The following is an 11,760-nucleotide window of genomic DNA, read 5'->3' on the forward strand; positions in this document are numbered from 1 at the left end:
TAAAATATAAGAATATTCACAGCAAAACTTTAATAGTAAAGAAGGATTATGGCAGTAAAAGTCACTGAAAACACAAACATAGGAGAAAAATTAGACAAGATTCACTGACTCCTACTGAAGTCTCAAGACCCAAGATTCAAGATTCAAGACTCCTACTGAATAATTTACTCACAGCAATTTTTTATAATGACCAAATGGGCTTTAGTATTTAAAATTTTAAATCAACAGTAAATAACTTCATAGAGTAAAGGGGAAAATACACACTATTTTTTAATGTATGAAAACCTTATTTTAAAACCATGTTTTCAAAGAAGAAAAATTGCTCCCCAAAATCTTGATATCGTGATAGCTTATACAATAAGACTCTAATTTAACAAAACAAAATACATGGAAAGAGAGCAAAAATACTTTAAATGAAGGAGAGAAATGAAAAAATGAGTAAAGTATGAAATGATTTCTGTATAAACATAACAAAAACAAGAAACTAGTAGTGTATCTCTCTGCACAGTATAATCAGAAAAAAGTCAACTATTAAGTCAAATATCAAAATATCACCAGTGATAACTGAAGAATTGAACTGGAAAATACAAGTATTTTTCAATGCATATGCATCTGTGCTTTTTCAGTGGTTACTAAGTCTATGTATCACTTTTCAAGTTTAAAAACAGGTAGAAAATTTTCAAATGTTTGAACTTATGTACTATATATCAAAGGAGCAAAAATTCCTATTATAAAAGGATTTACTACTTTGTTATATGATTTAATAAAGACTGCTATTTCCTCACAATCTGCTGAGAAAAAAAAATTTATCTTCCTCTATCTAATCTTTAAATAAATAAGAGAGGCTTGCCTATCTAATTTAAATGTCTTGCTAAAACAGAAACAAAATAAAGTCATTTCAGCTGAATGAATAGAGAAAAATTGAAGTACTGATCAACAAATGGCAAAATTCAAGGAAAGGGAAATAAAAGACAAGCTCTGAACCCTTAAACTACCTTCCACCTCATGATAATTAAGATGAAAATTCTATTGGACTAAAATCTATAGAAAGTATTCTGCTCTCAACAATTCTCCATTCCCATAATCCTTACAGGACTGAAAATGTAAAATCTTTCTTAATTTGTGTTTAGAAAATCCATGTTCCTCCTACAAAATGCAAAGATCTTACATGGTCTTGAATACTAGTCTCAGGAATCTAGTCTTTATTCCACAAAAAAGAGCCAGCCAGTGGAAAGAAACTTTAACACTCAATACCTGTGCTTTCAAATGATAAATCTGGAAGTTGTAGAAAGAATGAAACAGGGAGCACTTGAAGAGGAGAGAGATCTGTTGAGAGATTATAATAGTCTAATACTAAAGACTTCAATTAGTGGAAGCAACATGAGAATAGTGAAAACTTAGGAACAGTAAGAAAACATTTCATAAGATTTTGTAAATGGATAATAGTGTCAGAAACACAGCATGAGAGAATATAATGTCACAATAATTATAAAAGGTAAACACATTTTCAAAAAGAAGGTTGCATTCATATTACATTCATATTATGGAATACTGAGCAAACATTAAGAAAATTAAGCCAGAGATATTAAAACTAATATATGGACTTAAAAAAAAGATCTAAGATGAGACTAGATAATGATCTGACAGTGGAGATCCTAGTCTAAGAGTGTTCTAGAGAACTTTTTTCCTTTAGGATGGAAGTGAAGTGAAGCACAAAGAGAAGTTACTTCAGAGAGACTACAAGGGCAGCCAGAACACTCAGAATGGACTATTACACTCCTATTTTATTCTGAATATAGAATTATCAAGCCAGTAGCAAATTCTCCATTTAAATCCCTCCTTAAGGTCCTTAAGATTAGCTGTAGGATTTCCTTAACCTAGCATCTTGCTTCTTCCCCTTTCTGGAAAAGAAGAACACCAACAATGTTCTTTAAACCCTTTTTTTCCTGGGTATTTTTTGTGGTTGTATTGGTAGGAGAAACATATTTCAATGACTTAAAAACAAATTTTACCACAGAAAAACTGTACATTTTTCAATGAGCAGATATATCAGAGGATAAGGCTAAGAAAAAAATTCTTTGCATACATCAAAAACACTTTTAAACAAAACAAATAGAAAATAGTATTAATGACAGTTTATTCATCAGTGAAATGAAAATAATATGTAGCCCGCTGAGCAGTTATAAGGATTAAACTAAACTAGATCATGTATATAATGTGCCTAAGGCACTTGCTGACACATGATACAGGCTCAAACACTGTTAACTAAGACGAATTTCTAAAAGGTCCTCAATACTCTAGTTATGTAATCAGTGAACTAGACAGAATTCATAAGACATACTCATTTTTTTAATAGACTTGTCAATTATTAAAAATATATGTCCTATTCAAGTAACAATATGGAGTATAGAAATACTGGAAGAATTAGTTTCTGTCTTCAAAAATAAGACTTTTTCCCCAGTCACTCATTGATTATATATCATCACTCTTGAGTTGAGCCAAAACTAGGTAAAACTTGAGATATGTATGCTAAATATGCATTGAAGGAAACAGTAAAAAATAAATTCTTCAAAAGGAGAAAATTAAAGAAAGAAGAAAATAGTTATCAAAATTCATCAATCACTTAATCCTTACCTTGTCTTTTTTGTAAGAAATTGTTTCAGATCCTGAAGGATATTTCCTGTCTTTCGCCCAACTTCTAAATACAAGTTTGGTCGGTCAAAACCGGTACACACAATCTGAGGATGCTTCAGTTTTAAGCAACGTACAATATCCTCCCGGATTGAAGAACTTGCAGTAGCAGTGAGTGCAACAATTGGAACCTGAAGTAAAACAGATTTTAAGGACAGGAGAGAGCTTATTAGCTCCTCAAATTTCTATTGCCTTCTTAAAAAAAGAGACTGGTAAAACAAGTATCAGAGATAACATTAAAATTATTCTTTCATAAAGAAGAAAAATAATTTCCTACTTACCTGTTCTCAGTTTTCTGAAAATGACATTTCCTTTTTTAAAAGTTAAAAATCATCTAAATAAAACATTACTAGGGCTTCCAAAAGCAATCCACCTTGTCTTATTGAATTAACTCTGCTTAGCCTCTTACCACTCCATTTATTATTAACATTTATTACTTTTTTAATATAAACAGCGGTATGTTGTTGTTATGTGCCATCAAGTCGGCCCGACTCATAGCGACCCCTCCTTGGGTTTCCGAGGCAGTATCACTACGGAAGTAGGCTTGCCCGACCTTCCTTCCGAGGAGTGGCTGGTGGGTTTGAACCGCCAGCCGTCTGGTTAGCAGGCAAGTGTCTTAGCCACTATGCTACCAGAGCTCCCAAACAGCGGTATAGCTATACCTTATTTTTTATTAATATTGCAACTCATAGCAACCCACATTGGGCTTCCGAGGCTGTAAGCCTTTACAGAAGTAGATCGCTCCATCTTCCTTCTGCAGAGTGGTTGGTGGGTTTGAGCCACTGACCTTCTGGTTAACAGCCTAATGCCTTATACACTACCCCACCAGAGCTTCTTGTTTTAACGTATAATTCAAAAATCATATACCCTTTAATTCACTGAAAATATAATAGTACAAAACAGTATTTTTTTTTTTTTACTCCTATATTAAATATAAATTGGTCCCTGAGTGGTACTACTGGTTGCCCTTCACTACTCCTTAAAGTTGGCAGTTCAAATCAACACTGAGGCACTGCAGAAGAAAGATCTGCCAATCTCCTCCCAGAGATTAGCCAAAAAACACTCTATGGGCAGTTATACCTCGTTACATTGGGCCTGCTTTAAGTCAGAATCAACTCAAGAGCAATGGCTTTGGTTTTTTGACTTATACTAAACATACTGGTTTATAGCTTCCCAGATGTAGAAGACAAGCTCCCAATTATCAAGAAAACCTCTCTCTAGTGATACTAAATTAATCATGGCAAGTTATATGTAAGATAAACGTATAAAATGAAACATGTACCATTTATTGATTCTTTGAGCAACCAAATCATGTTCTATCTCAATCTAGCAAATACTTCTTGATTGGATTAGTGGTCAAGCAGGAGGCACAGCAGGAATCTTGAAAAATATGAATATGCAATCTTTCAGAAATTCTACAGTAGGACAAAATACCTTCTATAAAACTAGATTTAATATATTTGTCCTTATTAACAAAGAGTTATAGTGATGCAATTAGTTCACAACGAGAAAAAACAGACTAAGTCTTAAAACTGTTCCTACATCATTTGCTGTTCTATCTCCAAAAATACAACTTTAAAATACTGTTTTTAGAGCATAACAAAATAACTCTTTAGATACACATCATTTATCTTACAAACCAGCATAAGTCAATCTTATACATAAGTGAAAATTTATATGCAAATTTGACCATCTGCACAGAAATGTAAAACTTCACTCAAAATTAAAACAAGATAAAATTAAATAAAATCAATATAGTTTACTGAATTAAAAATTATCTCAAAACTCATATAAAAAGTACCATTAATTAAATTTGGGGAGTTTTCTAAAATGGAAAAAAAAAAAAAAGTGTGACTAGAAACTGGCATGATTTTTACATTCTCTATTCTTAAAACTCAGGAGTAGCTAATGGAGGCCAGGAAGGAAGCAAGGCAGTACAGCAAGGTTTGGAGTGGCTGAGGGAGGCCAGGAAGGAAGCAAAGTGGTGTGGAGGGTTTAGAGCAGCTGAGGGAGCCATAAAGTGGGTAGAGTGGTTTGGAAAAGCTAAGGGAGATAAATTTGTCAGTTTGTCGTACTGTGGTGGTTGCTAAGACAGACTAGGAAGAAGGAAGAGGCCAGCCACTTTTCAAAGACATGGCCAGTGGAAACCTTACATATAGCAGTGAAACACTGTCTGATATATTACTGGAAAACTTTATGAATACCTTTAACACTGTGCGGTATAGTGCTGGAAGATGAGCCCCTCAGCTTGGAAGGCACTCAAGATATGACTGGGAAAGAGCTGCCTCATCAGAGTAGAATAGACCCTAATGACATGGACAGAGTAAAGCTTTTGGGACCTCCATTTACTGATACTGCACAACTCAAGATGAGAAGAAACAGTTGCAAACATCTATTAATAATTAGTACATGGAATGTACAAAGTATGAATCTAGGAAAATTGAAAGTTGTCAAAAATGAAATAGAACACACAAAGATCGATATCCTAGCCATTAGTGAGCTAAAATGAATGGGTTCTGGCCATTTTGAATCATACAATCATATGATCTGCTATGACAGGAATGACAAATTAAAGAGGAATGGTGTGGTAAGCATCCTCAAAAATAATATACCAAGATCTGTCCTGAAGTACATTGCTGTCAGTGATAGGCTAATATCCATATGCCTACAAGGAAGACAGGTTAATATACTATTATTCAAATTCATGCACCAAACACCAAACCCAAAGATGCGGAAATTTAAGATTATTACCAACTTTTGCAGTTTGAAATTGACGAAACATGCAATCAAGATGTGCTGATTATCACCAGTGATTGGAATGCAAAAGTTGGAAACAAAGAAGAATCACCAGTAGTTGGAAAATATGGCCTTGGTGATAGAAATAACGCTGGCAATCACATGACAGAATTTTGCAAGACCAACAACTTATTCATTGCAAATATCTTTTTTCAACAACACAAACGGCTTGTGACTTCCCAAAATGGAATACACAGGAATCAGATCAACTACATCTGTGGCAAGAGGTGATGGAGAAACCCTGAATCATCAGCCAAAACAAGGCCAGGAGCTGACTGTGGACCAGACCATCAACTGCTCATTTGCAGTTCAAGCTGAAGCTGAAGACAATTAAAACAAGTCCACAAGAAGCAAAACATGACCTTGATTATATCCTTCCTGAATTCAGAGACTACCTAAAGAATAAAATTGATGCACTGAACATCAATGATTGAAAACAAAAGGAACTGTGGGATGACATCAAGAACATCATCCACGAAGAAAGCAAAAGTTCATTAAAAAGACAGTAAAGGAAGAAAAGACCAAAATGGATGTCAGAAGAGACTCTAAAACTTGCCCTTGAACAGAGAGTAGCTAATGCACATGGAAGAAATTATAAGATAAAATAGAAGGAAAGGATTACAATGCAATGCATATTAATTATAGGATAAAACAGAAGATTTCAAAGAGCAGTTCAGGAAGATAAAGTCAATTATTACAATGAAATATGCAAAGACCTGGAGTTAGAAAATCAAAAGTGAAGAACACACTCAGCATGTCCCAAGCAGAAAGAAATGAAGAAGAAATTTAAGCTTCAAATTACAATACTGAAAGATTCTATGGGCAATATATTGAACGAAGCAGGAAGCATCAAAAGATGAAAGGAATACACAAAGTAGTGACTTTGGGTACCAAAAAGAACTGGTTGATGATCACCCATTTCAGGAGGTGGCATATGATCAAGAACCAATGTTACTGAAGGAAGAAGTCAAAGCTGCACTGAAGGAAGTGGCAAAAAACAAGGCTCTCCAGGAAGGAATTGATGGAATACCCAATGGGATGTTTCAACAAAAGGATGCCACACAGAAGGCACTCACTCAGTAATGCCAAGAGATTTGGAAGATAGCTACCTGGCCTACTGACTGGAAAGATCCATATTTGTACCCATTTCAAAGAAAAAGGATCACACAGAATGTGGAAATAATCGAACATCATCATCAATATCACACACAAGGAAAATCTTACTGAAGATAATTCAAAAATAGGTGCAGCAGTATACTGACAGAGCACTTCCAGAAATGCAAGCTGGATTCAGAAGAGGGCATGGAATGAGGAATATCATTGTTGATGTCAGATGGATCTTGGCTCAAAGCAAAGAATACCAGAAAGAAGTTTGTGTTTAAGGATTCGATTGTTTGCATCATAACAAATTATAGGTAACACTGAGATGAATGGGAATTCCAGAACACTTAATTGTGCTCATCAGAACCTGTAAATAGACCAGGAGGCTGTTGTTTGAATAGAGCATGGGGACACTCCAGGATTGTCTCCTTTCACCATACTTATTCAATCTGTATGCTGAACAAATAATCTGAGAAGCTATATGAAGAAGAATGTGGCATCAGGATTGAAGGAAGACTCAGTACCAAGCTGCGATATGCAGAGAACACAACTTTACTTGCAGAAAGTGAAGATGATTTACAGCACTTACTGTTAAAGCCTGAAGACTACAGCCAACAGTATGGATTACACCTCAATATAAAGAAAACAAAAATCCTCACAATTGGACCAATAAGCAGCATCACAATAAATGGAGAAAAAAGTGAAGTTGTCAAAGACTTCATACTACTCCTTCTACAATTAACACTAATGGAAGCAGCACTCAAGACATCAGATGATGTACTACATTGGGCAAATATGCTGCAAAAGACCTCTTTCAAGTGCTGAAGAGCAAAGATGTCTCCTTGAAGATTAAGGTACGCCTAACCCAAGCCATAGTATTTTCAATTGCCTAATATGCATGTGAGAGCTGGAGAATGAATAAGGAAGACCAAAGAAGAGTTGATACATTGCAGTTGTGGTGCTGGAGAAGAATGCTGGAAGTACCACAGGAGGCTAAATGAACTAACAAATCTGATTTGGAAGAAGTACAGCCAGAATGCTCCTTGGAAGGAAGAACGGCCAGACTTCATCTCACATACTTTGGTCATGTTGTCAGAGGAACCACTCCTTGGAGAAGGATATCATACTTAGTAAGGTAGAGGGTCAATGAGAAAGGGGAAGGCCCTCAACTAGGTGGACTGACACAGTGGCTGCAACAATGGGCTCAGGTATTGCAAGGATTGTGATGCTGGCACAGGACTGGGCAATATTTCATTCTGTTGTACATAAGGTCGCTATGAGTCATACACAATTGAATGGTACCTAACTACAACCACATTCTTAAATTTCACAAAATTATTTTAAAATGTAGCCAAAAAATAATCTCATTACTTGTTGGCTAACAATCAAAATGTCCTCTAAATTGAAGAGGAGTTCCAGTAAGATGGCGGAATAGGCAGAAAGACTACACAGACCCTCTTCAACAAAGAAAAGGGGAACCAATTAACACAGATACAGAAGATAATCCTGGAACCCTGAGCCTTGAAGGGAAGGATATAGAAGTGGAATAAACTCCAACTAGCAGAAGAATTTGCATGAAAATACAGAAAAAGGAGACATATGGAGCTGCGGTGTGGCAGAGATTCTGAGTGATCCTGACGGCACAGACAGCTTGGAGATTGCTGAGTGGTGGTAGGTCCTAAAAAATGAACCTAAAAATCACCCTGCTAGCCAGGGACTGCATGGAGGACTGCTCCCCAGGTGGCTGGGGAATAAAAGGCAAAGCAGCAGCAAAAAGGAAGGAGGGCTGATCTGTGGAATTTGCCTATCTGGAGGGCACAGACATTTTGAATGTTTACAAGTGCCTTGACCATTATGGATATTTAAAGTGACGGTGTTCTCCAAGATTCCAAGGGGTTAAGAACAGGTTCCACTTCCAGTAACCCAAAGGACATTCCAGACCTGGACTACTGAAAAGGTGCGACATTCCCCTTGTTACTCTTATACCCCACACCAGCTTTGTGAACAGAGGTGTGGCCATCCCCCACTCCCAATGACCTTCTGGGCCCGCAGGAACTCCATCGAATTCTGTGTGCTGAGACGAAGCCTGGGTGCCCTGCCCTGCCCTCTCCCGATTTTTTTTTTCTCTCTCTTTTTTCTGTTTTTTAGTTGGCTTGTTTTTGTCCATTTTAAAATTACTATTATTATTACTACGCTCGTCCTTTTTACTATTATTATTTATTCTTCCCCTCCCAGGTCCTAGTATTCAGCTTTTTTTCTTTCCCTTGTTCCTGCTTACAATTTTTTTTTTTCTTTTTTTCTCGTGGTTAGCACTGTTCCTTGTTTTTCTTTTAGCATTTTTTTCATTTTTTAAATCATTATTCTGCTTCTATACCTTTTATCTTTTATTGCCCTATCCACAGATATTGCAGGTTTTCTTCTTTTTTACTTTTTCTTTTTCCCTTTCTTTTTTCTGCTTACTTTTCCTATGTGATTTCATGAAGTATTTTTTGTCCATGTGCTTTTACTTTTTTGATGGTTATTAAATCACTATTTTTGTCTAACTGACTGGGAGACAGTAAGAGTCCCCATAACACACAACTATATCCATACCTACTACAACTTCACTTAGTGAGGGAAAGCCCCCACCTCTTTCTCCACCAATGGGCCAACGATAAAAAACCACGAAGAAGAGCCTGAATCACCCTTGGATGCTCTTCACAAACAGTCAACAGAGATCTAAATACAAAAATGTCACGATGTCTCGGAGACAAGAGACCATCACAATCCACACAGAGAAGCAAGATAAAGTGGTAGAAACAAGGGAGCAGGATACAGACCCAGAATACATCGCTGAGGAAGAGGCAGAATTGGAAATCTCTGATAAGGAATTCAAAAGAATTATATTTAGGTGTCTTCAAAGGATTGAGAGACAAAAGAAAACACAGAAAAAAAAACCTAGAAGAATTTTGGAAGAAAATCCAAGAACAAAATAAAAAAATTAATGAAAAATTAGAAATGATTTTAAATCTACAGATAGAAATCCAGAAGATTAATACTAACTTGTCAGAAATAGATAACACATTGGAAGGGCAAAGGAGTAGAATTAATGCAATGGAAGACAGAATTAATGAGATTGAAGACAAATACCTGAATATTTCTTTGGAAAGGGATAAGAAAAATATTAAAAAAAGAAAATAAAGAAAGCCTAAGGTTCAAGTGGGATACCATCAAAAGGAATAAACTAGGTGTCATTGGAATTCCAGAACAGAAAGAGAAAATTAAAACCACACAGAAACTTGTCCAAGATTTGATGGAGGAAGACTTCCCTGATATGATAAAAGATGAGAATATATCCATTCAGGAAGTCCAATGAACCCTAAACAGGATAGACCCCAAAAGAAAATCACCCAGACACATCACCAACAAACTCATCAAAACCAAAGACAAAGAATCCTGAAAACAGCATGGGAAAAACAAAAAGTTACTTACAAAGGAAAACCAGTAAGAATAAGCTCTTATTTCTCAGCAGAAACCATGCAAGTGAGAAGGCAATAGAATGGTATATATAAAACCATGAAAGAGAAAAATTTTCAACCAAGAACTATGTACCTGGCAAAACTGTCCCTCAAATATGATGGTAAAATTAGGAGATTTCAAGATAAGCAGAAACTAAAGGAAATATGTTAAAACCAGACCAACCTTACAAGAGATACTAAAGGGAGTCCTTTGAACAGAGAACCAAAAATAGCAAATAACAACCGAAAATTAATACATAAGATGACATAACACAGAAACCACAGCTAAGGACATATCCAAAGTAAAATGAGCTTACAAGATTGTAAACAGGGAACCAGAAACATCAAGTGGCAAGTGAGGACGATTACAAACAAAAAGAAAGAAAATACTGTGTAGTTTCAGAACTTCTACATGATGAGAAAGTTAGGAGAGTTGCAAGATAGAATGGACTGTTCTAAACTCGAGGAGAAAATTATAAATCAGAGGGTAACCTCAAAGAAAAATGATAAACCTTCATATCACAACAAAAAAAAAAGGACAAGAACAAATATTCAGCTATACTAAAACAAAAGCAACAAAGGAAATGATAACACGATTCATAAAGGTAAGGAGCTCAACACAAAATTAATAGGGAACAAAGAAATCAGGGACACCATGAAAAAACACATACCAAAATGAAAACAACCAATATATACTTGTCAATAATTACACTGAATGTTAATGGATTAAACGCAGCACTCAAGAGATGGTGAGCTGCAGATTGGATAACCATCAATATGCTGCCTACAAGACACACATCTTAGAGATAAAGACAAAAATAGACTGAAAGTCAAAGGTTGGAAAAAGGTATATCAAGCAAAAGGTTGGAAAAAGGCGTATCAAGCAAATGGCAACTCTAAGAGAGCAAAAGTGGAAATATTAATTTCTGATCAAATTGACTATAAGACAAAAACCACCATATGAGACAAGGAAGTACATTACAGAATGATTAAAGGATCAATTATACATGAAGATATAATGTTAATAAATATCTATGGACCCAAGGAAAGAGCCCCAATATTAAAAATTACACTTTAAAAGAATTGAAAAGTCAAATAGATGACTCCACAGTCATAGGGAGAGACTTTAATACAGCATTTTCAATGAAAGACACAAGTGGAAATAAAAGCAACAAAGATGAAGAAGAGCTAAATAATACAATCCTCCAACTTGACCTTACAGAGATCTGCAGAGCACTTCATCCAACAACAGCACAATATACATTCTTTTCCAGTACACATGGAAAATTTTCCATGACAGACAATATATTAGGGCATAGAGCAAGCCTTCATAAATTTAAAAACATTGTAATACTGCAAAGAATCTTCTCAGATCATAATGCTATCAAACTAGAAATCAAAAATACAAAGATCAACAGAAAAAACAGTAAACACATGGAAAATGAACAACACACACCTTGAGAAAGACAGGGTAAGAGAAGAAATAAAAAACGAATTAAAAAAATTCCTTAAATAAAACGAGAATGAAAACACAACATACCAAAATCTTAGGGACACAGCAAAAACAGCAATCAGAGGCCAATTTATAGCAAAAACTGCACACATCAAAAAAGAAGAAAGAGCCAAAATCAACACTTTAAACCAACATCTCCAACAATTAGAAAAAGAACAGCAA

General features: G+C 35.4%; 1 protein-coding gene across 1 annotated transcript in view; it reads right to left on the reverse strand.

Annotated features, from left to right (window-relative positions):
- Positions 1-11,760, reverse strand: part of WRN (WRN RecQ like helicase) — a 273,170-nt gene that overhangs the window by 116,666 nt on the left and 144,744 nt on the right. The window contains exons 16-17 of the mRNA XM_042781199.1: positions 4,455-4,516; positions 2,635-2,876 (exon numbers count right to left, since the gene is read on the reverse strand). Coding sequence (XP_042637133.1) covers positions 2,635-2,876; positions 4,455-4,516 — 304 coding nt within the window. The remainder of the gene's footprint in view (positions 1-2,634; positions 2,877-4,454; positions 4,517-11,760) is intronic.

This window comes from Orycteropus afer, unplaced genomic scaffold (assembly GCF_000298275.1).
Source record: "Orycteropus afer afer isolate SDZICR_OR568_19922 unplaced genomic scaffold, OryAfe1.0 scaffold00095, whole genome shotgun sequence".
Classification (NCBI taxonomy): Eukaryota; Metazoa; Chordata; class Mammalia; order Tubulidentata; family Orycteropodidae; genus Orycteropus; species Orycteropus afer.